The sequence below is a fragment of the Zootoca vivipara genome, chromosome 1 (genome assembly GCF_965207765.1).
Source record: "Zootoca vivipara chromosome 1, rZooViv2.hap1.1, whole genome shotgun sequence".
Taxonomy (NCBI): domain Eukaryota; kingdom Metazoa; phylum Chordata; class Lepidosauria; order Squamata; family Lacertidae; genus Zootoca; species Zootoca vivipara.
The window spans coordinates 121,584,948-121,611,988 of NC_142582.1; the positions used below are offsets into that span (position 1 = coordinate 121,584,948).

At 42.8% G+C, this 27,041-nt stretch overlaps 2 protein-coding genes across 12 annotated transcripts in view; one reads left to right on the forward strand and one right to left on the reverse strand.

Annotated features, from left to right (window-relative positions):
* Positions 1-15,265, forward strand: part of KLC1 (kinesin light chain 1) — a 45,979-nt gene extending 30,714 nt beyond the window's left edge. For 2 of the 8 annotated variants that reach the window (XM_035105176.3, XM_035105184.3), the window contains exons 14-16: positions 10-140; positions 4,923-4,989; positions 7,965-11,202. In XM_035105176.3, coding sequence (XP_034961067.1) covers positions 10-140; positions 4,923-4,989; positions 7,965-8,030 — 264 coding nt within the window. In that variant the 3' untranslated portion in view covers positions 8,031-11,202. Of the gene's footprint in view, positions 1-9; positions 141-2,623; positions 3,117-4,922; positions 4,990-6,208; positions 6,753-7,964 lie in introns of those variants that run through there. The other 6 variants (XM_088655814.1, XM_088655819.1, XM_088655826.1 and 3 more) reach the window with 4 other exon arrangements.
* Positions 14,268-26,938, reverse strand: XRCC3 (X-ray repair cross complementing 3). 4 transcript variants are annotated; one of them, XM_035105165.3, is made up of 8 exons: positions 26,618-26,938; positions 25,764-25,858; positions 23,189-23,326; positions 22,597-22,809; positions 21,495-21,649; positions 18,113-18,325; positions 16,884-16,933; positions 14,268-16,128 (listed from the first exon to the last, which is right to left on the reverse strand). In XM_035105165.3, the coding sequence occupies exons 2-8, from the start codon at positions 25,816-25,818 to the stop codon at positions 15,885-15,887; spliced, it is 1,068 nt and encodes a 355-aa protein (XP_034961056.1). In that variant the 5' UTR covers positions 25,819-25,858; positions 26,618-26,938; the 3' UTR covers positions 14,268-15,884. The 4 variants fall into 4 exon arrangements, with proteins under 4 accessions (XP_034961056.1, XP_088511967.1, XP_088511964.1 ...); XM_088655841.1 differs by having other exon boundaries at positions 25,764-25,844; positions 26,618-26,733; XM_088655838.1 differs by lacking the exon at positions 26,618-26,938 and adding an exon at positions 26,270-26,608.
* Positions 26,939-27,041: the final 103 nt, after the last annotated feature.

A 27,041-nucleotide genomic window follows, 5' to 3' on the forward strand; every position in this document is an offset into this window, starting at 1 on the left:
TTTTTTCAGGATGGTACTGGATCTCTAAAACGCAGTGGCTCCTTTAGCAAACTTCGTGCTTCAATTAGACGCAGCAGTGAGAAGTTGGTTAGAAAGCTGAAGGGAGGAAGTTCACGAGAGAGTGAACCAAAGAACCCCGGGTAATTATTTATTTCTAGATGTGCTGGAACGCTTGGTGCTGTGCCCATCATGCTGTATAATGGCTTTTTCTGCTGTATCTCGTGCGTGAATTGCAGCATAAATCTGATGGCAGATCTCGCGGAAATGTAATACAAAGGATGTTTATAGCACTTGTTATAAGTTAGTCCTAACAGCTGAAAAGATTGTTCTCTGTACTTAACAATTTGATTGTAAACAATGGCTCTGTAAAAGCAAAACTTCCAATGTTATGTAAACTCCAGAAATAATTGCCCCAGAATTACCTATTCTGTCTTGCCACACAGGAAAAATATTGATGCACTTCGCTGAATTTTAGCAGTTTCCCCTTTAACAATAAAATATGAGTATATTAATTCTGAGAACAGGGTTAGGGCATATTTGGTTCAGAAGAACTTAACATACATTTATGAATGTGTGTGTATAAATGTGATTCCGATAGGTTATTGAAATGCTTCATGTTTACTTAACTGGATAAATATTTGCACTTTCATTCAACATTTTTTACATACTAATATCAGCCATTCTACTTTCTGCATAGAACATGTGTAAATTATTGTTGAAATGAAAATGAAACAAAATACATCTGCCACTCCTTGACATACACCAGAAATAGGAATGGTACTAGTACCAATATGTCTTCCTCTTGAAACTTGCTTATACATGGATCATGTGACTGGATTTGTTGTGCAAAACAGTCAGCTATCCAAGTTTTGTTATCCATGATGTGTATGTGCAGAGATTAATTTCAGAAGAACTGCAGTAGCAGGTAAATAGCCACTGCTCTCTCAAGATAGATTGTAAATGGGAACTAATCAGTATTAACAAGAACCTTTTTTAGGCTTGAAGGTATTTTTGACGCTTCACTGAAGTTGAATACTATATCTGCTGTACAAGTTGCAGTGTTAGTTTTATTGTGAGACGTCAGCAGGGCTTGTAAAATGACCGCTTGATTAGTACAAACCAATGCTCATAATATAGTGTACAAGATTTAGAGTTACACAGAACTCTGCAGGTTGGCGGTTTGGGAGGAGATCCTCTAAAAGGGAAAAAAATAGTTGTTTTGAGTTGAATTATATTACAGTATTACACACTCGTCTGCAGATCATTATGGAAGTTCATAGAATCGTAGAGTTGGAAGGGTCCTGGAAAGTAATCTAGATCAATCCCATGCTAGTGTAGGAAATCCATTGTTGCAGCATCCCTGATAGGTGGCTTAAAAACCTCTAAAGAAGGGGAGTCCACTGCTTTCCAAGACAATCTCCCACTATTGAACTGCTTATTTGTAAGAAAGTGCTTCCCTCCTAACGGAGGAGAGGGATTTATTGTTTTGTTTTTGTTCTTGTTTTTATTAATTATTTTGTGTTTTTAACTTGTATTTTTATATTGTGAACTGCCCTGAGATCCATTAATGAAGGGCAGTATACAAATTCAATAACTAAGTAATATTTAGCCCAAATCCACTTGTAATTTAAACCTCTTTGTTTCGGTCCTACCCTCTGGAGCAACGGAAAATAAATCTGGTTCATAAAATTGCAGAGCTGAAAGGGACCCCAAGGGCAATCTAGTCCAACCCCCTGCAGTTCAGGAATGCAGTTTCATCCATCTGAAAGTTCTTCAAGTATTTGGACATAATTAAACAGTTTAGAAGCTTCGTCTAGAATCCCATACCACCCAAAGGGATAGTTCTTTTTTAAAAATACTTATTAGTTTTTATTTTAAGTTTCAATTGTTTATTGTTATCATTTCTGTTAAAGATAACGAACTATCTTCAATTACAGATAGAGAAAAACATGAATGGCTAGATTGTGTATTATCCAGTGTGTAACCTTAGTCTTGCATTCTTCATTGTGAATATTGATTTGTCCTAATGAAAGTGGTATTCTACCAGTCTCTACAAATATATAGAACTCTGAACAGTTACATATTGGTGTTGCTCTGAAGAATTTTAGCTAAACATTTTAGACCCCCACCCCACCCCATGTGTGCAGTCAGAAGCTTTCCTACTTTTCCAAATATCCTCAGGTATAGACTAGGATACAAAGAGCCACTTTAGCCATTGCATAATGATTTCAACACTCCCACAAGGAGTTTTGACTTTGATTCCCCCCAGCCATATCACACAAACTGGTTTTGAAACACCTGGCTTTTTAAGAGGCTTCATGCTTTGTAGGGTGCTATTAATGAGCAACCAAGGTTGATAGGTGCAGAGAACTCGCTGTTTGGTTCTTTGGATCTAAGCCATATTTTTGCAAGGGGGGGGGGTCGGTCTGAATTGAGGGAGGACCCAGATAAGCAGTCTCTCCCAGCACCTTCATGTCCGTAATCAATTATTACTCAATTAACTTTTAACTACTATCCCCCGCAATGGTGGTGGTATAATTTTCTGATTACTAATCCCTAAAACTGAAAGCTGGAACCTGCTTCATGGTTAACATTTGGTTTACTGTTCTTCTGAACATTTAAGGAAACCCAGACTCTCCGTAAGCGTAGTGATATAATCAAGCAAGACTCCTACCTCAGAGATACCTTCTTGAAGGAGATTTCAGATGTGCTGCAATAATACTAGTGCCAGTTGTAGATTTGAATGCAAAGGGAAATGCTGAAAATAATACATAAACCAGTTCTCTTCAGTCTTGCCTCAAACTTGAAAAATGTACAAGTGCACTTGCCAATTTTTTAATGGTCTTATATAGCTAGCTAACTTTTTGTTCTAAAATTACTAAATTTGTATAGGGACAATTCATGGGCACGATGAAACACTGTATTTTTGTTTGTTCATTATTTAACATTTCAGCATTGCATCTGTGGGTTTTTACTTTTTATTTATTTTTTTATTTGCTTAGAATTTGAGTTTTGTGTTTATGCTCTATGTGGTGCGTTATGTATATTTAGGTTAATGTTTTTTTTGCTTTACTGTATTATTTTTTTATATAAATAAATAACAGGTGTCAACGCTGCATGGCTTACTGCTTCTTTGTGTTGCTAACACTTGTGTTGCATTTAGAAAATGTGTGCATTGTAGTTTTTGGAGGCTTTAAAAAATATTGCTTAAATACAATCATAGTGGCACTGAGGCTGTTTAGGTGCAGCCATAAAGGTTATGCCCAACTATACAAGCATGTATAACTTCATTCATAATCTTTATTTTGATTGCCAGGTCACAGATTTATTATAGGCAAATGTTTGCCTAATTTTTAAGGATGAGAAATCTCACTGACTTCAGTGTTGTGTACACTCTTGTTGGGACTTTTAGACGAACCCTGAGCCATTTTCACTTTGAACAACCAACTCCCAGGGCCAGCCCTAAGGCAAGGTTGGGTGGCGTAAGGTGCCGGGCCGCCAGGGGGGTGCCGTGCTGCTCCGCCCGCGTGGCAGCCGCGCTCGGAAATGGGAGGGGGCGCCGGAGGGATAGTTCGCGCCAGGGCGCCAGCTATGCTTAAGATGGCCCTGCCAACTCCTTTTCTCCCCTGGCTAGCAAGTGTCTCAGTTTTAAGAACAAGGGCTGCCTTTTGAGAACAGTGCTTTACACCCTTCAGTATGATGAGATGGTTAGAATGCTTGTCAGGCCTCGCCCTTGCCTTCCAATTAACCTGTATCAGCATGTCCCCTTCTCCTAATTTGTCTGTGATACGAAATAATTTGGATCGCCATATTCTAGCAAAGGTGCGAGGGGGTTTCAGTGTAGGTTTTTCAGGAAGGTTCCCTGTCCTGCAGTTTACAAAGTGGCTAGTGAGAGCAGTTCTGTTTCCTAGAGTTGTTAATTGGGACAAGTAGTTTCTTCTACACATAGGAAATAGTATACAACTTTTACTCATAATAGACTCATTGACATCACTGAAACCAATTTAAATGTGTCCATTAATTTCAGTGAGTCTACTCTGTGTAAAAGTTAGTTGCACATTAAGGGTTTGCTTGCAAGGATTGCATTTTGGGATTAGTGTGACCGTTTTGATGCAGCATTGTGAAAAAGATTTGGAAGCTGATTTTATGGAGAAATATTAATTGCTCATGCATTGCTCTGCAATATAGGTGGTGGCTACTCGTCTTATGATGAATGCTACCCAGTTTTTTGAGGCACTTTAAATGCAATATGGTTAAATGTTGGATAACTTTTAAAAAAAATCCTTGAACCACTATGGGTATAACTTCACATACTTTTGTAATGCAAATATTGCAGCTGTAAATTTATTGGTTGTTGATGTGGCAGTGTATTAACAATACCCTCTGAAACTGAGAGCTTCATTTGACGATTGTTAGAATAGCAGAGCTTTCACTGCCTTGCACAAGTTTTGCCCCACAATCCAGGCAAGACAGAGATTGTATTATCTATCCCATTCTCTATTAAAGTTATAAATCATACCAAAACTTTGAATATCCAAGCCTTAATTATGTAGAAGCCCACCAAGGGTTCTTTTTAAATACTGCTTTTTGATGGGTTTGCTAATGCTACTTATACAACTTTATCTTGGGTAGCTTATTGATTTTTTTTTAAAAAAAAGAGACTGGACACCTCTCAGATTAAGATCCAATTTAGTAACTGACATTCTGCAGATGGAATGACATCTAGCGTTTCCCAAATGTTTTTGGTGACTTAGCTTTGATATATTTTAGATTAAGGAAGATGCATGTGCGGCAAATGTTGTTATCTCTCAGAAGATGCTAGGAGTTAACGTTGCAGTAAAATTCTTGTTGTATACATATGTGTTCAAAGCGCTCCATTTCAGCCCTTCTGATTGGTTTATCCTTGCATGTTCACTGTCCAGCATGAAGCGTGCCAGCTCACTGAATGTTCTTAACATGGGTGGCAAGGCAACTGAAGATCACTTTCAAGTAAGAAGCCCTATCATATTCTTAATGCAAGTAGATGGTACTGGCAGGGCTTGGATTGAATAATTGGATCTGTCACTGAAATGGCAGCAGTTTTGCATTATTCCTGGTTCTGATTTCAAACATTCAGTTGGCTGTTTAGAGACTGACTGGACCATATGACACAATGTTTGGCAGTACACTGCGATGAACTGCTTCACACATTTTTTGCTATGTGAGCCAAACTCCTTTTTTAAAAAGAAAAAGAAAAAAGTGGCATTTCTATAAACAGCTGCTTGCATGTGTGAATAGGTCTTGTCATGTACTGATATTGCAAATAATTCAAAGATATTCCTATAAGCATCCAGTCACATAGCAGCTAGTGGAAACACCAGATACTTGGGCCTTACGAAAACATTGGACTAAATAGTAAAACTGTTCCCAAATTCTACACCTCAGGATACACTTGGGAATTGCATGGGTGAATGCTTCTTATCTGTTAGCTCTGCTCACGTGAAAATCCCGTGGATATGAATTTCTTGTTTATGTCCTCCTGAGAAAATCTGGAAAAGTCCCATGGAGGTGAACAAGCTACATGTGGATCTGCTGTGGCTTGTGCCTACCTTTTTTTCCCCCAGGCCTAAAACTACTCTTATCTGCTCCACTTGGAGCTGCTCTTAATCAGAGACTTGATATTAGCATAGAAGTTAGCTACCTGCCTCTGCACAAGTGGGAATAGGCAGGACACACCACGCCTGTTCTGTAGTATATTAAAAGTGCTAACAGAGGCTGATCAAGCTCTTGAAAGCTTGAGCCCCACTTGCCTTGAGAGGCCACTGTGCCTCACTTCATGCTGTGGGCTATCAAGAGAGTCAAGAATGTCCATTTCAGGATAACATCCCTGTCCCTAGCTTTGAAAACCAAGAGCAGATGGGAAAACTGTTCTTGGCTGCTTAGGAATGCAATCCCCCTTTCACAATTTTGTGAAAAGATGAGCACCTCTTTGGTCGTGTTACAATAATTGCATGCTGTATTCTTCCACATTGTATAGTGTTGAAAAGTTGGCCTGTGAACAGCATCCAGGACACCTTAATAAATGTCAAATAGCAATAGTTGCTGCGAGCTTTCCAGATAATAAGCATAGACAGACTTGCACAGTTGAACTAAAATGAGTTCTAAGTGACAGTGGCCGGAATTCTATTTGGGTACTAGTTTTTTTCAGTTTTCATCTTCTCTACTGCAGGCCCTTGCCTTCACCTGAAAAAGCTGGGCTTCCAGAGCAATTTGATCCAGCACATGGTTGTAGAGATGGCAAGGAACACCACCTGCTTCCTTGAATGAGTGCAGAAGAAACTGTGCTGACGCAGGCCTCTTTAGAAACTAGGCAGCAATTTTTAAAAAATAAGGGTTACTTTTAAAAATTCACCTACTGAGTGCTTGCTGATGAAAAAAAAAATACTGGGGTGACATTAGGGCAAGCCAAGGCTGCAAAACAGTAGCCCTTGAATATCATTTGTATGAAATACACTTCTCATGTGCCAAGATCCTAGCCTGTATTTCATATAACACCTTCACCAAAATTGCTAGTGTTCTGTATTGTGCCTCTTAACTAACACATAACTGCAACTAACTTGTGTGAAGAAGTAGCGACTGCTTCAGTACTAACCTGTTGCACTTGTCAGAAAGTTTACACAAAGAAAAGGGAGCAAGTCTGTAAAGTCGCATTTCCAATTGTTCAAAATTTTATTGTGTTAAGTTCCAAAAATAAACCCATGAAACAATCCAAATACTTTGAGGAAAAGAAATTCCACTGTTCTTCGGCTTATCTTACTGTATTAAAAAAGTAATGGCAATCAAGAGGTTTTTATTCTGAATTCTTTATCAGCGATCTTTAATACAACTCCAGAGAGAAGTGTAATAGGGAGGATTCCCGCCTTGAGAAATTAACCACTGAGGCAACCTGATCTCATGGCAGGGATGAGATCTGTGCTACTCTTAACATGTTCCAATAAACATGCATTCTCCTTACACAGAGATTATTTGTGTAGAAAACTGTATTTTTAAAAAATGGCTGTCAGTTTGAGCTACATTTCACTTTCTGGGTCAAGTACATGACACAACACACCCACCCATACCCACCCAGAAAATTGCGATAAATAGTATTGGATAAGGTGAAGCGTCAGCTGCTATTGCTTTCAGAGTACAATGTTTTGTATTCTCTTAAGTTGGCCAAGGTTGCTCTGAATTTTACCACTTACAAGGCATCTGTCTCCCATGCTAGGAAATGGCTTATTCATAAGGGCTGTGACATGAAAGACCATATGTAGTGGGGCTCTATTACGGCCCCCTCCTCATGCGCTTGGAAGAAACAGTTCTGAAGGTTGGAGGGGACTTGTCGCTCATATGCACACACACTGCCTTTGGCATTGCATTTCCCTCTTCAGTCTGGCCATGAGATTGGAAGCATCTATTTTCAACCAACTGTGTTTGAATTAAACGAAACAGTTCTACTATTTGTCCCGACAAGCCGAACTTTTAATTTCCAAATCCTGGCTTGCTCAGATAAACCATAGTTGAAAATGGACATTGATGCACGGGAGGGGAGTGAAGTGTGCTTGTGTCTCTTAATGCTAAACCATGGCTTAGCATTTTGTCCAAACCAGAGCTTTGTGGGGAGAGCTAACAGTTCATGTTCAGAGCTCTTTCTATTCCTGCTTAAGTAGTGGATTAGAAATACAACACAGGCACTGATAAAGATGGTGAGAATTATTCCCATTCCAAACTGGAGCAAAGTTTTCAATTCATATATTAAACCACTTTGAAACTTGGTTTTAAAAAATCTCAAACTAATGATAAACGAAAAATACTTGTCTGTTTTGGTTTTATTCTTGTTTCTTATTACTCATTGTTCTTTTGTTTTTCTCCAGCATTTGTATTTTAAATGGTTGGGATTATTTTAAACTCTGCATAAACTCTTTCCATTCTTTTTCCCCATGCAGGGACGAACTAATTGTCTGACAGACTCAAGAGCTCTGAGTGCCAGTCACACTGATTTGGCCCACTGAGGTTCTGGGACAGAGGCTAGCTAAACAAAATTCCCTTGTGAATTACAAAGCACTGAGGTTCAAAGTTTTTGGGTTCCCTGTTACGGTCTTTCTAGAACCATCTAGGTTAGAGATGTCGTTGAGAGGACTGTTGTTCCTAGGCCTTCTTAAAATGTGACATTTTTTAAAAAAGGCCCCGGAGACTTGCTTCTTTGTCAAATATAGAGATGGTTGCTAGATATCCTGTGCTGACCCCTTGGACCCAAATGGAATTAGCACTGCCCACTAGCTCAAACCAGGAATTTAGTTGCCTTCTAGAAACTTTTCATGGGTGCTCCCAGAAGCTGGTTCAGTTTTCAAGTTCCTTCCTCTGGTAATTCTCTCTGGGGTGTATTGTTTAAGGCCCAAATTTGTTCATTCTCTCCTATTTCCTCTCACTCGCTTTTTTGGCTCAGTTTCTCCTCTTTGGTGATCAGATCTCCTTTCCTTGATTCAGTTTTTAAAACGTTCCTTTTTCATTCTGCACGCCTTCCACCCTGTCTTACAAAGACTTCTTGTAATTCTGGTTGGTTCCAGCCACATCCAGAGTATTGGTGGTTGTCGTGTTATGTTTACTTTCCTTATGATTTAATTGCTACTTGGGGTGCGTGCTTGTGAACATTAAACCAATTAAGTTAATGAATTTTAATGATGAAGTTACATTGCAGTTGATTGATTGAAGCAGTAGCACTGGAGATACACTCTCAACTTCCTGTTTTAAGGCTTGTTTTTAGTGCCTTTCACTTCAGTGCTTATTGCGTACTTGGTTTCCAGAACCTCTCTCAGGCTTATATTTTCAAGGCCTGTTTCTCTTAATCCCGCACACCCCACCATGCAGTTCCCCCTATGATCCTGCTTGGGAGCTCAGCCACATTGACATTTCATTGGCCTCCATGTTTTTCTATCTCTTTGACTTTCTTGGTGTGCACGCTGATGGTTACCTAAGGATTCTTCGACGAAATGCGCAGAATTAATTGAATTAGATTATTGGACCAATGGAAGTTTTTAAGTGATTGTTTAATTAAGCCATTCTGCAAAGCTAATAGCATAAGAACTGGTCTACTGTACAGTTCATGCAGAATTGGGAAGTTACTCAGTCTTTTAGACAACTCTTCTACCTTTCCTTTGGACACTTCTTGGCAAGAGTGGCCTGAGTGAAGGGTGATTCTGATAGTGAGGAGGAGGCTTCTCCCACAGTGATGGAGTAGTCTTGTGCCAAATAAAAACTCACTCTCCGTGAGCATCAGGGGATCATCCTACCGACTGTTGCCCACCCCCCTCATTCCACAGAGAGGGCACAGCACTCTTTGGGTGTATGCAGAGCCTTAAGAGCTATTGCCAAAACTCATCTACAGTGGTGCCTCGACTTACGAATTTAATCCGTTCCAAAGGCACCTTCGTGGGTCGAAAAATTCGTAAGTCGAAAGCGCCATTGGAAACGCAATTTCCCATAGGAATGCATTGGAAATGGAAAAATTTGTAAGTCGAAGCAACCCCATCTAAAAAATCGTAAGTCGAAAAAACTCTATCTAAATCCGCCGTGGTTTCCGTTCGGATGTCGAGAAATTCGTAAGCGTGCGGCCATTTGCCCCATTCGTAAGTCGAAAAATTCGGTTGTCGAGTCGTTCGTAAGTCGAGGTACCACTGTATTTAGACATGCTCCTTAATTGCTTTCTTCCTCCCCTTGAAGCTGAGCTAGGAAGTCTTCTCCTCCTACCTTCGCTAGGTGGATTAAGGCTTCCATATCTATGGCCTATGACAGCGAAAGGTTCAGTGTGCCAAAACACAACATAGTTCTAGTTAAACAGCAGCTGCAGCAGCCTGTTCAGCAAATGCTCCGCCGCCGAATATCTCCTACATGGGCCAGTCCAAAAACATCTACACCACACTTCAAAATGGACCTCAGCCTTTGGACAACAGCTACTTCAGCATGTGCTCCCTCTTTCTTAGACATCCATTAACACCTTGGACATGATTACTTTTTGAACATCCCATTGGGGTCCAGAAGGCCAGCATGGGAGATAGTTCCACTGCACTCACCAGAAAGGTAATGGCATCTTGGACCCAGGGCCCATGCCCTACTGTGTGGCTGGCATGCCTGAGAAGTTCAGGAAGATCATTGGCACACAACACCCTTAATATAACACTGTCTTTACCCCTGACCTATTCTTAGTTACGGCTTTCCTCTTAGCTTGGCAAAACCGCAAACTGAAGCCGCTTCCGGGAGCACCAACCACAACAGTTCCTAGGAGGCAATTAAATTCCTGCCTCAAGCTGGTGGCCAGTGCTAATCCCACCTGGGTGGCACAGATACACACCCGCCAGGTGAGTCCAGTCATTCTTTCTACAAAGCTGCGTTACAGATCTCCCTGCTGCAGCATCCAGAAGCAAGGGGGAAATGTACCCCAGTAAAAATGTACTGAAATCTAAAGGAGTGCAAATGTATCCTTGGGATGTGCTGTTTTAAAAGCTGTTATGGGGATAGTGTGTTTATCTATTTATAATGTTGATGGAATGACTGAGAGCTGAATTAAGTTTATCACTGTATAAAACCAGGATCGTGTACAGTTAGCCTTGCACCATCAACTATCAGAATGTGCAGAGAGTTCGTCTGACTAGTGATTGGGCTTCAGGGTTCTTTAATAAGTAGAAGAAAATACTAGTGGAATAGAGAAGCTCTAAGACAGCACTTCAGCATGGTGGTTGCGGCCTTCTTGGGCCTAAAAATCAGTGGAAAGAGGTGCAATTATTTTTAAACTGAGAGGGAAGAACACAAGGAATACGGTAGGCTGGTTGGGAAGCCGACCACCTTTTGAGTCTTTCCAGTCACTCGGAACACTCCTGTTTTCTCCAAGATGGAAATACTGTTACTGTTGTCTCTTGAGTTTCAAACTTCTGCCACTGCTCAGAATGGGAACAGGAGGAAACTGAAGCATATTGGACTGTTACACTGTGAAACAGCTGCTGTGGATAGGGGCCTTGTTGGAAATTTGCTACTAATAATGTCAAAGTTGTACTCATAGCTGCTACTGGCAGGCTGTTTGTTTATTAATAATCCAATTGCCTGATATACTTTGTGGGTGATGCACTGTCTATTCTCAGGGGACCAACTTGGGAAGAGTAAATGCTTCAGCATTTTGGTTTTACAGTCGGTCTAATAAAATGCGTATAATTTTCAAGTCTGTCTCCATTTTGCAGAGCTATTAATTGAAGGCAGAAAGGAGAGAGTGGAGAGAAAGAGTGAGTAACAGCTATATGGTGGCAAAGGTTGATCTCTGGCCAGTAGGAATAGCCAGGCATCATTTAGTCATAGGATAAGAGGAAAGCAGTTTTATTAGATTGAGCTGAAGATATTTAATGTTGCTAAAAGTGCTTACCTATTTTGCAGAATTCTTTTTTTAAAAAAATAAGCGACTTGTCTACAGAAAGTGCATTTGTCAAGGTTTGTGTGTTGAGGTATATCCATTGAATTTTAAATGGCAGTAGCTGTGTGGTAATGTCCTGAGACCCAGTGCTGCTAAATGGGTAGACTTTTGGGGCAGATTGTTGCAAACTACTGAACTTTGAGAATTTTACGTACCTATTGGTAATGGGGGTTCTTCCATTATTTGCCATATAATAGGAATTGGCTTTGGCAGGTTGGTGTAATGAGAAGCTAATTGTACCTATTGTCTAGTACAAACACTCCATCCCTAACTGTCAAGCAACCTAGGGACTATTATAAACGTAGTATACTTGGGCTATTAATTGTCCCCCATTGTTCCTTGAAGATGTCTCCATTTGGCATTCCTGCCTCTGAAGGCCACGGGTGCTTCTAATGTGCCAGTGCTTTCCTATAGCAGTTGAGATGTTTAGGCCATTTAGTACCAAGGCAGAAATTTCACACATATGGAACACGCCACATTGTTTTAGACTCTGAAGAAAATATGCTGTTGTAACATTAAACTAAAACTGTAGATCTGTATTCAGAATGAAATTGTTGTAGGCTAATGATGGCCAGACTGTTCTATATTTACAAGCTGGTGTATGCATTACAGAGGAATGGGGGGGGGGGTTAGAGACCCTTCCTTCAATCCTGCTTATCTCATCAATCCTCTCCAGTTGCTTGGGGCTTTTTTTGAGAAGGGTAAGTTGCAGAAACATAGGTTTAAATGAAACACACAGGGAGGCTTGTCTGTGCTTGTTAGCTTAGTTGGGAATGACATTTGTCCCACAACTCCAGAGGTGCTTTTGTTTTCAGATGGAACAATTCACATTTTAACTTTTCAATCGGTGTCCGATTTCAGTTGATGACACACTTGCCATGTGCTTTAAGAACTAAAACTCGAGGTGAATTAAACATAATGTGTGGCTGGCTAGAGGTGGAGAGAAACACGGTCTTCTGCAATGATCCTATAAGCCTAAGCACAGCAGGAAAAGCAAAGGTGCGCACAGATTTACTGATGACAGCATTCTGTAGAAGTTCCCCTTTAAGACTATGCTAATGGCTTATATTCCGGCGTAGCCAAAACTGCCTTTTAGGATCTGCAGGAGTTGTGCTGTGCAACAGGGCTAGCCAGCCTTGTAGATGCACCTGCAGCTTGTCAGAGATTGGAGAGGAGGAGCCTGGGGCGATTTACTCAAGTCACTTGCTCTGTAGCTTACGCCATTTCCAAAGCCTGTGGCGGGCTCATGCTGCTGTGTAAAGCAGCCCTCCATGGAGCCTTAAGATCACAGTTTTGGCCACACCATGGGTGGATTGTGCATCCCTTTAATCTATGGTGCATGAAGGAACAGGCCACAACTTGTCAGTTAAAACACACACAAAGCCCCCGATGAAATGCTCCATTCCCTGTACTGAGCTTGGGTGCAGGACTAAGATCCATTTGAAGCTGTACAACTTCAGTGCATGCTTGATGGGAACTGTGATCCTTTTGTGCATATGCGTATACCTCCCGTTATAGATCAGAGCTCTCTATCCGCTGCAGAAGCAGTTTGAGTGACAACTTCCATTGTATGACAGGAATGCTTTTCTCTCGCCAGAGAACTGCTTCCTTTGATGGCTAATTGGGTTAAATCACGCCCCCTAGAAATCCTGTTGAATTGTCGTTTCCAGTGCGCACAATGCTATGAAGCTTTATGTTCCCCCCCCCCAAGCAATTATAACAAGCACTGCAGTCAATACAGCATGAATTGCAAGTCAAATTGCAACACTACTTTGTTTGCCCTCTTCTCAGTATCTTTGCTACAATGTTAAAGATTACTTCACTGAATAATACCTCATGTACACATAATTGCAATTTCTTGCAAATGAAGGCCATGAAAATACATGTTTAGCAATTTAGAATTGGAACCAAACAGGTGGTTATCATAAACTGCCTGTTGTAAAAGCACCTAGCATCTACACAGTAATGTAAGCTGGTGCACAACTCGCAATATTAAATATGGTCATTTCTTTATATTATTTGCTACCTGCCCTTATACTCCATTTGCTACCTGCCGTTATACTCTATTAATATCACAGGACCTTCTTTTGTGCAAAACTCCCTGAAAGGGAATTATAAGTGAGGTAACTTCTAGATCGCATGTTTGCCTATGTCTTAGGGAATAACTCCATCTATCTCTCTCTCTCTCACACACACACACAGTTTGTGCGACTGTTCCTTAAGCAGGAGGCAGCAAAAATCAACTCTTGCTCCAGAAGATTCATGTGTATTACTCATCAGACAAGGTTCCCCATAAGTGTAGCTTTACAAGAGCAATTCTGTGGAAGCAAAGGTTAAATCTGAAGAAGACCCAAGTGCTATTTCAATACAAGCCCCAGTCAGGTATACAAACAATACAGGCCAATAGGGCTATTTCTGCCAATGTCAGCAAAATGTAGCTTGACAAGGGACAAATGGGAACACACCAGGGTAGAACGGAGGGCAGTGAGTTGGATGCAAATAATCAAGCTGGGAAAATTGAGGGCTATTTGGAGTTTAAACTAACAGGATTCCACAGACTTTGGTATATGAAATATGGCTATTTTGTACATAAGAGCTGAAAACGGAAAGTGTGCTGAAATGGTTTACAATGTTAAGTTGAAATGTACAGATTTGTTTACTAGGGCACATATATTCCTGAATGCTGCTATGTTGTTGTGCTCAAGTCTTTTGCAATGTGCGCTTCTCATAAAGCAAGCTAGCATAACGCTATTTTGCCCCGTGCATACTCCAGAAAAGCCCATAAATACTGCTCTTGATTTCAAATACTGAGCTTTATTTTGTGATTTCGAGACAGAGAGACCCAGGAAATACTAAACCAATGACAGGTTTGTCTGTACATTACAAGGAGCAAAAGGGCTGCTGCCAGAAACAGCAAAGAGCACAGCTCCCCCACCCCAACAGCTTCTCCAAAATCCTTACATATAGACGATATGCGTGGTTTGCTCTCCCACACTTGATGACAAGAGCAGCAGCTAATGGGAAGATAGTGTAATGTCAAGACATTCCAGGTTAAATGGTGCTGTAGATTAGGATGGAGGACATGACATTTAAGCTGTTGTTTTTCATGGCAGACCTCTGTTTCCTGTAATATGAAATTCTACCTTTCAGTTTGAATAATGCGGAGTATTTGGATCACTTACCTTTTGGATGCTTAATCTAAACAAACAGGCATGGCTGAATGTCACTTTAAAGCACTGAGGCAATTACGGTCAGTGAAGAGTTGACAAGGGAGCAATGTTTTTCGTTTAAAAAAAGGGAAGTCTTTGACTGGATATGTTAAGACTTGCACTTCAGCTTTAAATTAGAAATATAATTTTTAAAAAATTGATGCAAGGTAAATTTAAATAATTGAAGAATGAGTAAAGGGTTTTGCATGTTGATCTAGCTAAATCTGATTTGGCTAGGTCCTGCTTAAATTTGAAATTCTGAATCCCATTCCTCCACGATATAAGATGAGAGGTCAGTAGTTAAGCCATTAACTCTTAATGCTAAAATATTCTGGATGTTTAACTAGAATTACTGTGCTTTCAACTTGGCGGTTTAGTTCTCTAAATACACGTCTCCACAGAAAGCAGCCTTAGAACGTAGAACAAAAGATATTGCTTGTTATGTATAGCTTATTTCCACAAAATGATTCCTGATCTTTTTCTTTTAAACCTGTTACATAGCTGTGGTCAGTTGTGAAACTGTTTAACATGTAAAGTGTCCTTGACATTTTCAAAGTGTAAAAATAAACTATTGAAAGAAAAAGACTTCTGCAAATGTGGCTTTTTATGTTAAGAGTGTTACAAAAGCAGTTAATATTTCTGTTTATCTTTTAAAAGCAAATTTTAAATAACCTGTTCTTTAAAAAAAGGCATAAAAGACAGAGCTTTGTAGAATAAACTCATTATAGTTCTTCTGAAGATACAAGGAAACGTACAAAGGGGCTCCAAAGATTAACTGGATTAAAGTAGTGTCTTGGTCTTATACAAACTCTTACGTTCAGCCTTAACAGATGAAATCAACTGTAAATATTCATACACACACACAGGTTCTAGAGAAAGGATATTCTTACCCTAGGACTAATAAATATAAGATACTTACTCATTCCAGGCTGCTGTTTTTGCCTTGACAAATTTTAACGAGTTAACCCTCCAGAGGATTCAGATAATACTTAGGCTATTTGTTAGCTGCTTGACTCTGCAGTTGCTTTAAAACTGGGCTGGTCTTGTCCAAAAATTACTCCCTAGTTTTCCTTACATTTCCCAACTTAACCAAGGATGCAGTCTGGATGCAACCGTGGTTCGCTGCTGATTTTACTAAATCCGCTAAATTCCATTGTACTGTAGCATGAATAAATATGTAACATTTAGTGCTTCAGTTTTCTTCATAAATTCGGTGGTGTCTCCTTTATTCCCTTTACACCTTCCAAGTTGACTGCATAGTAGCAAAAAGACGGGGGCAGGTGAGGAGCAAAAACCACCCTTAACGTCCGCAGCGCACTTCTGCCATGGTGTGGTGCATCATTGGCAGCCAGTGATTGGTCTGTTCTCCGGCTTGCCATCAGCCGCATCAACAGCTGATTGGACCAAGTTATTCCAAGTGCCGGAACTACTCTCTTGGTTGCGCATCTGAAAACACAACAAAGCCTGTGGTTTAACAAAACATCCTGCTAAGTTTAAGACGGGCAGACTTGCCAGTGAAGTTGGGAATCGGTAACCTCCAGAGATTGCTGGACAACTAATTTCATCATCCCTTACGGTACTAAGACCGTGCTGGCTGAGGCTGATGGGAGTTCAACAACATCTGGAGGGTGCAAGGTTCTCCACCGCAAGTTAAGAGTTCGAGTTGACCCAGAGGCATATCATAGAAGAGCGGAGTTGGAAGGGACCGCGAGTGTCATGTAAGTCCAACCCCCTGCAATGCAGGAATTATAGGGCTATGCTAGGGCCTTGGCCTTGTGGAACAGATGGCTTAAATCAATGACGGGGAACCTATGGCCCTTTTGGCATTGTTTGAGCTCCCATTGCCCTCTCCAGCCCTAGCTAGGGCTGCTGGGAGCTGGTGGAGGGTCATAGTTTCTCTATCCCTGGCTTAATGTCAGATAAGTGTTGCTGAGTGGTTTTTAGGGTGGACCAGAGCACTGAGTACCACCCTCATACAATACATGGGCACGAAATATGTCACATTGGATGACCACCCCCACCCCACCCCATGCTTTCAGTATGTGCCAAAGGGGACTGGAAAATCGGAGCCTCTTGTGCAATATTGCCATTTGTGTGTCAAGTCCATTGCTGCTAGGGGGGAGGTGAACTACCCTTCGTATGTTCTTCAAATGTGTTTGTTGGGTGTGCGTTTGCATGCATGCATGTTGTGTTGTACTCACCCAGGACTACAGTGAGCAGCACTTCCTTTCTCATCCATTGTGTCAGTTACCTAGAATGCGGGGGAAAAGAGAGAGCAAGCAAAAGATTTCCACAGCGCACTGCCAAGAGGGGAAGAGGGAGGGAAATGCTCCCCTTGCAATAAAGGGTTTTGGACAGGCTGTACAATTCTCTCCCCCCCCCCCCCCACAAACAAAGGAGGGAAAGAGTGGTGGGGGCAGGCAAGGCAACAAGACTCTAGAAGCCCACATCAACGTTTTATTATCTGCATTCAATTCCTTGTTGCCCATGGCTACCAGGTAAATAATGTTTAAATACAAGGTCTGCACCTAAGCAGTGATGGACTAGAACTACAAATTACAGAACTGTAGCGTTGAAAGGGACCGTGAGGGTCATCTGGTCCAACCCTCGGCAATGCAGGAATCTTTTGCCCAATGTGAGTCTAGAAGCCATGACCTCAAGAATAAGAATTTCATGCTTTACCAACTGAGCTACTCAGCCCTTGCATTTATACTGAGAGACTGCAGCTTCAGTTAGTCTGCACAAGAAGGTGGCGGGGGGAGAGAGAGAGAGAGAGAAACTCCTTTGTGATGGAATGTTTCTGATCCCCAATACCAGTTGAAGTATCTGGATAAAAAGCTCAAACATAAGGGCAACTTCCATTGGAATCAATGTACCATGATGGGGCTACTTAATCCGCTTTTGAGTTGGAATGTGAAGATCCGCAGGATTTGCTTCCAGATAAACAATTCCATTTCAAAACCAGGTATGTGGACGTAAAGCTGCAATTGCATCTGGAAGTGAGTTAGGATAACGTGCACAAAATATTCCACGCTGAGCAGCTGGTGGAGAAGAAGAAAAATACTGCCACCTCTCACTATTTCCCAAAAGACCAGCCGGAAAAGAAAGATTTTTGAGAATGCATTAAATAAGTCCTAGGGCTTTTTGCATTCACACATACATGCCATCATGTTCCACACCTATATCGCTTGTGCCATTGTGAGAACAGGATGCTAGGCCAAATTATTGGCTTGGTACAGCATGCTGTTATTATGTTTTTATCTGATGTAATATTCTGGTTCACTGCCCGTTCAATGCATCAGCGGTGCTTACATTTCCCAGAACTGCCAGATGGCAGTCTGGACCAGCACATAAGCCAAAATCCCACTGGGCACATTTAGATCCATTGAAATCCATGCCCACAATGGTGAAATCAAATTTGAAGCTTTACCTGATTAATGCATACTACTGGGACTCGGAACTTGCTGCTTAGCTTGTGAAGTTTTGCTCCAAATATCTGCAAATATTTGGCTTTCAGGACGGAATCCTTGGCGGCAAACTCGCATCTGAATAAGGCAGCGATGGAATCGATTACGACCAGGCGAACCATGCCCCTTGAGACCAGCAAGTTAATCCTCTTAGTAATACACTCGTGGAAAGTCTCCTGCAATGATAAGGAACCTTCAGAAATCAGACTGAGGAGGCCAAGACCTGCACTGTTGCAACGGGTACTTCTGCAACCTCACTGGGTCAGTTCTGTTGTACTTCAGCTAATAGCTGGAAGCATCTTGAGCCTAAGCTAGACTGGTAACTGGGAGTGGCCACCGAGACCACATAACACTGGTCTTGAAAGACCTACATTGGCTCCCAGTACATTTCTTGGCACAATTTAAAGTGTTGGTGCTGATCTTGAAAGCCCTAAACCAGGGGTCCCCAAACTACGGTCCGCGGGCCAGATGCGGCCCAATTGGCCTCCCAATCCGGCCCGCGACGACCCCCGCCGCCCGCTCTTACGGCGCGCAGTGCGGCGGCGCCCTTCCAGATCAGAAAAAAGCGCCAAAAATTGTTTGTGCGCATGCGTATGGGCCTCTCCCGACCCAGAACTGGTCATTTCCGGTGCACTTCCGGGTCGGGGGGAGGCCCATACGCATGCGCACAAACGATTTTCGGCGATTTTTCCGACCTGGAAGCGCGCCACCGCGCCAGTAAATGTGTGTGCACATGCGCACGGGCGCGCACTCCCCCGCCTTCCAGCCGATTGGCGCAGCGGGCACCGGCCCAAAGCCGGGTAAGCATCACATCATAACCCGATACGTGAGCAGAGTAGAGCAACGATAGGAGAGAGAACAAAAACCATAGAATCGTTTTTTAAAATGCCAATAGAATACAAAATTAAAATACGTACACCTTACACCCAATATGTGGCCCGGGTAGGAGGGAACATAATGGTATCTTAAAGGGAGTCCCACAACTTGGGGTGTGTGGGCGGACTATAGCGTATGATACAACACAATCTTGCTATTTGTTACATCAAGCAACATTTTACATAGCCCAGGAATGAGAAAGTTTTTTTTTTTGTTGCCGTTTGGAAAACTGAACAAAGGGAGATGAAAGTCAGACCACTGGTCCATCCTGCCAAGAACTGTCTCCTCTTGAATCTTAAGACTGGCAGCGCTTCTGCAGCATCTCAAGCAAAGGTCCAATTTCAGGGATTGAGCCGAGGACCTTTGGGTGCAAAGTGCAACAGACCCACCCCAAAGTCAATTTAAAATTGTGAGAGCTCCACAAATGGATTGCTTCCTGTTTTGTTGTGATCACACACTATATATTTGAAGTAGGTGCCAGGAAACCTTTGGCCTTCTCTAAAATGCACGTCATCCTTGGCCACTGGGGCTGATGAGAGAGGACAAAGGCTCCCCACACCTGATTTATAGCATTTTTAATGCTGTTATCAACCTAGCAGTTCGAAAGCACGTCAAAGTGCAAGTAGATAAATAGGTACCGCTACAATGGGAAGGTATGTAAACGGCGTTTCCGTGTGTTGCTCTGGTTCGCCAGAAGCGGCTTTGTCATGCTGACCACATGACCTGGAAGCTGTACGCTGGCTCCCTCGGCCAATAACGCGAGATGAGTGCCGCAACCCCAGAGTCGGTCACGACTGGACCTAATGGTCAGGGGTCCCTTTACCTTTTATTAATTTCTTTATTTCATTCTGCCCATTTATACTCTGCTTAGTTGCTACTGTCTCTTAAACAGTGTACAAAAAAAAGACCCACCCACAATACAATGAAAATAAAAGCCAGTTAAATTATAAAACCAGGTTTCATTTAAAGGTCTGCTGGATTTTTATTTTATTTTTTAAGTCTATAGATGGCACCAGAAGTTCAACAGGGCAGGGACCTGAACTACAAGCACAATATTGGTTCCCCATTCCTCGCTGCCAACAAGGATTTCATAGAATTATAGAGTTGAAAGGGATTTAATTTGAAGATCCTAAAAAACTTCGGATGCCAAGATCAGTCATGGCTGAAAGTGAACACTGAAAGTGAACAGAAGCTGAACTTGTATCCCACTGCGATCAATGCTAAAACAGAAGCAAGGTTTTGTTTTGGTTTTTAAACTGGTTCAAAAAGCATTAAAGTAATTTTATAGCCCAAACTATTCCACAGCCCCAGGGCAGCATTTAGCAAATATGTTTACCCTTGCTGCTTTTCAAACCCCTTAAGCATGAACACGTTTTAAAAATAAAAATCCACACGTGGCAGATTTTTACACGAAAAATGTGGCAGAGAAGAATACATCATGCCACTTTGTAAAAAGAAGAAAAGCAAACATGGTTAGGCATAAAGATAATACTGTGCCCTATTGGAAAACCGAATTGATCCCCTTGTTGTGCTTACAAAAGAGGGAGTGATGAACGTGCCGGAGGGAAGGCTGGTTTTCTGTCAAGTAATTGATTATGCAAGGCCAATGTGTCTTCACAAGCAGGATGATGCAACAAAACAGCTACAATAGGAAAGAAACTCTAGGCATGCATTGTACAGTAGTTGTGAGCTCTATGCGTGCAGCAGTACAATACTGTACAATTCATGCTGCACCTCCCTTGCACTTGCTGTCACAATTGATGCAGTTGATTACTCCCCCTTGCTCAGTTCCCTTTTTGCCCCAAGTCTCTGTGGTTCTTTCCGCAGGTGAAAGGTGCTTTCCTGCACCCTTGACCCTGGCAAGAAGATCTGCAGAGATGCATAATCACCGCCCATGAGCAGCCAAGATTGTCCAGCCCTGAATGGACAATCTAGTCTGATATCACAGGAAGTTTAAGCAGGCTGCCTTTGGTCTGATGTCAGAGGAAGAGAGAGTAATAAGTTTCAAGTGAAGTTTCGAGACTGTAGAATCCAGGGTGGATTTGATTAAAATCGGGCATATCCAAAGTCTGTTTTGGGGGCCTAATCCGGCCCGTCAGTCAATTTAATCCGGACCCAAGTTCTCTGTAGTTTTTTGGGAACCTGAGCTTTCATGGTTTATTGTTTTTCTTTCAAAAACAAAAGTTTCTAGACATTAGGGCTGTGAAAATGTACTTAAAAACTAATTTCTGCATTCAGCAAGCATAATTTCCCATGAATTATCACTCCAATTGAGGTGCTGAAGTACAGGGTACCAGCTGTGGGATTTCAAATGGTACTGCTCTGCCGGTTGGTACTGCTCAAAGCAGAGATGGGTCCTTTAGGTGTCATAACTAATTTGTCCCATTGGTTTCAATGAGATTTCGGTTCAGCTACCCTAGATCCATGTACACCCCCCCCCCCCAGCCAGAAACGTGCTCTGCTACTTACCAGGTCTGCGGCATGCTCAACAAAAATACCACTTCCAAATTTTATTTTCTGCACCACATCAGGCGAAATGTCACCCCTCGCTTTGGGCTGGTGCTCAATCAGTTGCTGCAAGCGCTTATTTGGGAAAACGTCTTCCGTACAAATGTAAACAGCACCTGCGAAATACAGAGGGGAACTCCTGGAATAACAGGCTTTCTATCATGGCAGCAAGGTGGAAGAATATATACAGTGGTACCTCGCAAGGCGAATTTAATTCGTTCCACGGGTCAATTCGTTTTGCGAAAAATTCGTCTTGCGAATCGCGGTTTCCCATAGGAATGCATTGAAACTTAATTCATGCGTTCCTATGGGCTCCGGGGGACTGGCGGCGGCAGCGGGGCTTCCTTGGAGAAGGCAGGCGGCAAGCAGCGCCCACTGCGCTTTGGCTCCGGGGCTGCTTGCTGCCTGCCTGCCTTCCCCGAGGAAGCCCCGCTGCCGCCGCCAGTACCCCAAGCTGCGCTTCGGCTCGGGGGACTGGCGGAGAAGGCAGGCAGACAGGCGGCAAGCAGCACCCGCTGAGCTTCGGCTCCAGGGCTGTTGTCGCCTGCCTGCCTGCCTTCCCCGAGCTTCGCTTTGGCTCGCGCTGACAGCTGTAGCGCGAGCCAAAGCTCGCGCTGACAGCTCGCAGCGGCGGCAAGAAGCAACCAGCAGAGACCAGCGGAACGCAAAGGGGAACCACCTGTAGCGCAGCAAGAAGGCAAAGAAGATCAGCTGTTAGGCTGGTTGACTTGCATTTTGTAGGCACAGCAAGCAGTACAAAATATATCTGAGCAAGAATGGAAAAGCTATGCTGCAAAGTGTGCTGGCAACGCTCAGTGGAGCCTCAAGCCCTTCTCCATAACAAAGCATGTAGCTGAAGCCCAATGCAGAGTAGCTTGCTCTTCCAAAGGATAAGCAAAACCAGAATAAACGTTATGCAGAATAAAATTATCCCAAATCGGAGAACTTAAGACGTGCCAGTTGAAGAACTGATTTATTTGGGCACAGGTTTTTCAAACATGCAGTACCTCTCCTATAGATACTAGGCACACCAAGCACATGTACAGAAATGTATGTTTCTTACCAGATTCCAGTCCACCGTATTTGTACGGATATTGCACAGAAAGGCTCAGCTGCAAACCAATCTGGGTCTTCCCAGCAGAACTTTCGCCAGCAATTTCGGTGATTCCTGCAAGGGGAACGCCGCCTTGTAGCAAGCTGTCCAGAATCGGGCAGCCCAGGCTTAGCTTCTGGTGTTGGGAAGTGTTGTAGTTTCTGTCCTGGAATAGCTGAAGAGCTAAAAGGATTCAGAAAAGGGAAAAAGCTGGAATTTCCATCCCCAATCCCTATGTAGCCATATCAAACCTAATAGTAATAATATTTTTATACCCTGCCCATCTGGCTGGGTTTCCCCAGCCACTCTGGGCAGCTTCCAACAAATTAAAGCAGAATATGACATCAAACATTAAAAACTTCCCTGAACAGGGATGAACGTCATCACAATTTAAGTTGATCTCTTAACAGCTGCTAGATCAGAGATTCTTCCATTTTCAGAATTCCCAAGTGGGGAAGGGGATAACTGGATAAAGCTAAACATTCATATCCACGCTACAAACTCATGATGTTTCTTTAAATGTGCATTTAAAGAAACAACATGGAAAAGTAGAAATATTTACCTGTAAGTACAGAGTTTTTTCTTAATGCACCAGAAATGGCCCTTAGCAAGTACTGTACATCCATACGGGACAGATTTGTCAGCCTTTGCAAATCTGCTCCTGAAAGGTTCATAATCTCTTGGATAGATTTGATTTTTGCTGAAATGAGAAAAGTGATTGAACATAACCTGCTTAGATTTTTTTTTTAAAAAAATGAAATGTAGTAGTAGCAGCAGCAGAGTACAGGTCTTGGGCATGTGTTGTATTTTAGGCCCTTAGGCTACAGACTTACACACACTAACCTGGAAGTAAAACCTTGTTGAATTCCTTGGCCTTACTTCTGAATAGAAATTTATAGGACTGGCACTGACAATTACTGTTCTGAGATTAAGTTTCTGTGTTTATCACCTCTTGGTACCCTTCTCTACACATTAGCTAGTGTTACAACTCAATCCTGTGTCTGTTTACCCAGAAGTAAGTCTCAAGAGTGCCTGTTGTCTTTGTCCATGGAGTTTTCTTGGCAGGGATACTGGAGTGGCTTGCCAGTTCCTTCTCCAGGTGGATCACGTTTAGTCAAAACTCTCCACTATGACCTGTCCATCTTGGGTGGCCCTGCATGGCATAGCTCATAGCTTCTCTGAGTTATTCAAGCCCCTTCGACACGACAAGGCATTGATCCATGAAGGGAAAGCTGGAGAGTTCCAGAAAAACGTCTACTTCTGCTTGACTATGCAAAAGCCTTTGACTGTGTCGACCACAGCAAACTATGGCAAGTTCTTAAAGAAATGGGAGTACCTGATCACCTCATCTGTCTCCTGAGAAATCTCTATGTGGGACAAGAAGCAACAGTTAGAACTGGATATGGAACAACTGATTGGTTCAAAATTGGGAAAGGAGTACGACAAGGTTGTATATTGTCTCCCTGCTTATTTAACTTATATGCAGAATTCATCATGCGAAAGGCTGGACTAGATGAATCCCAAGCCGGAATTAAGATTGCCGGAAGAAATATCAACAACCTCAGATATGCAGATGACACAACCTTGATGGCAGAAAGTGAGGAGGAATTAAAGAACCTTTTAATGAGGGTGAAAGAGGAGAGTGCAAAATATGGTCTGAAGCTCAACATAAAAAAAACCAAGATCATGGCCACTGGTCCCATCATCTCCTGGCAAATAGAAGGGGAAGAAATGGAGGCAGTGAGAGATTTTACTTTCTTGGGCTCCTTGATCACTGCAGATGGTGACAGCAGTCACGAAATTAAAAGACGCCTGCTTCTTGGGAGAAAAGCAATGACAAACCTAGGCAGCATCTTAAAAAGCAGAGACATCACCTTGCCTACAAAGGTCCGTATAGTTAAAGCTATGGTTTTTCCAGTAGTGATGTATGGAAGTGAGAGCTGGACCATAAAGAAGGCGGATCGCCGAAGAATTGATGCTTTTGAATTATGGTGCTGGAGGAGACTCTTGAGAGTCCCATGGACTGCAAGAAGATCAAACCTATCCATTCTGAAGGAAATCAGCCCTGAGTGCTCACTGGAAGGACAGATCGTGAAGCTGAGGCTCCAATACTTTGGCCACCTAATGAGAAGAGAAGAATCCTTGGAAAAGACCCTGATGTTGGGAAAGATTGAGGGCACTAGGAGAAGGGGACGACAGAGGACGAAATGGTTGGACAGTGTTCTCGAAGCTACGAACATGAGTTTGACCAAACTGCGGGAGGCAGTGCAAGACAGGAGTGCCTGGTGTGCTATGGTCCATGGGGTCACGAAGAGTCAGACACGACTAAACGACTAAACAACAACAACAACAAGTCTCAAGAGTATTCAGTGGGGCTGAACCTCAGAAAACAACCTGAGTTCCTTTACAGCAGCTTTACTACAACTCCCATCAACCCCAGCGAACTCAGCTAATGCTGAGGGGTGATTGGGAGTTGTAGTCCACCAACATCTGGAAGGCACCTGGTTCCATTGAGATCAATAAGGTTTGGGCTGCAAAGTTGTAATCCTACACACATCTACCTAGATGTAAATCCTATTGGAAAATGAGTGGAACATTTCTAACAGGTCTGGGCTGAATGTGCAATTACTGTACTTGGTGGCAGCAACAGCAACCTACCGAGTCTGAGTTACAGGTAGGTAGCCGTGTTGGTCTGACATAGTCGAAAAATAAAATAAAATTTAAAAAATTCCTTCCAGTAGCACCTTAGAGACCAACTAAGTTTGTCACAGGTATGAGCTTTCGTGTGCGTGCACACTTCTTCAGATACACTGAAACAGAAGTCACCAGACCCTTATGTATAGTCAGAGGGTGGGAGTGACTATACATAAGGGTCTGGTGACTTCTGTTTCTATGTATCTGAATAAGTGTGCATGCACACGAAAGCTCATACCTATGACAAACTTAGTTGGTCTCTAAGGTGCTACTGGAAGGGATTTTTTAATTTTTATTTTTGTTTCTATCTAGTCTGAGTACATTTTCCCTATGTCAAATGTAGCAATAGAATTTTTAAAAACAAAAAACCCCTCTCTTCTTTATGCCTGTACAGTGATTGTGCGGTGTGTAAATATGAGAATAGGAGTAAATAGCCAAATTACCCTTTTTAATTGCTGCAATCACTCTGGGGTTCATGTCAAGCTGTTCCCAGTCCATTTCTTCACAAATGCTGAACCGATATCCTGCAACACAGCAGCTATGACAAGCATGGAGAAGAGAAGAATATGACTAAGAGAAAACTTCAGAAAGTTACTTCCCGAAAGAGTGATGGTAACCTCCTTTGTCAGCAACACTCCCAGATCTGACCACCACTTCCTCTTTCCTTTCAAGGCTAGATTCTATGCACATGTACACAGGGCATGCTCTGAAGGCACATGAGGTCACTATCTTGATGAAGTTAAGCAAGCCAGGGTCTGGCCCAGTGCCTGGATGAGAGACCTCCTGGGAGACACAAGTATGCCACTTTGGGATATATGATAGGGTGATTTGGAGGGGTAGAAGGGTAAGAAAATAAATAAACAAAAACATATATAGGAATAAACTTTGGACTGGGTTGCATACTTCTTGTGTCATGCTCTCAGTATTTCAAATTAGCCACCCGACTCACCTCCAAGTAAATTTCTGGTCCTAAGCACTCTCTAGCCTCTGTGTGTTCTAATGAAGCCAATGAGGATTTTCTCCTCCTGAGATTCTTCAGCATGTGGAGCGGCTGCAGCCGTTCAGATATGCAAGAGAACAAAACTCCAAAGGCCCCCAAGCAGAAGCCAAGGTCCTCTGCACATAGCTGCCAAGTTATCCCTTTTTTACAGGGATTTTCCCTTATGCTGAATAGGCTTCCTCGCGAGAAAAGGGAAAACTTGGCAGCTATGCCTCTGCAACTAATTTAGATTGTTGTGTTCCCCCCGCCCCTTGTCCCTGAGGAACAACCACGTTGCAACGCGCGAAAACAACCTACCGCAACTGCAGCTGCAGCCGCTGTCACGCAACGCCAGAGAGCGGGACTTGCTTTGCAACTGCAAACCTCCCCTTAGCGGGCCATCGTAGCCCGCGCTACGCGCGAGCCAATCACAAAACGCTTCGGAAGAGAGCCAATCAGAAAGGGCAAAGAGTGTACGGTTCCTGTAAACGTTGTACTGCAAACTGCGCACGCGCTGGAGCTCTCCCCTCCCATTCCGCGCGCGACGGGCCTTCACGGGATTGGCTAAAAAGAGTCCCGTCGGCGGGCAGGCGGGCGGCCGGGGACGCCCCTCAGCGCCTCCCCGCGACGGGGAAAAACAACAGGCCGAGGTTGGTGGGCGGGGCGGAAAGGGCAAGGGCCGTTCTCCTCTTGTTTCATTGGGCGGCTTGGGCGCCCGTCTTCTGCCCAAGCAGCGCTGATT

Coding starts and splice junctions, on each gene's coding strand:
- XRCC3 (XM_035105165.3), bottom strand. CDS start 25,818: ATGGACTGGGAACAGCTTGACATGAACCCCAGAGTGATTGCAGCAATT. Junction 23,327..25,763: donor GATTGCAGCAATTAAAAAGG/GTAATTTGGCTA, acceptor TTCTCATTTCAG/CAAAAATCAAATCTATCCAA. Junction 16,129..16,883: donor GCTGCTCACTGTAGTCCTGG/GTGAGTACAACA, acceptor TTGTGTTTTCAG/ATGCGCAACCAAGAGAGTAG.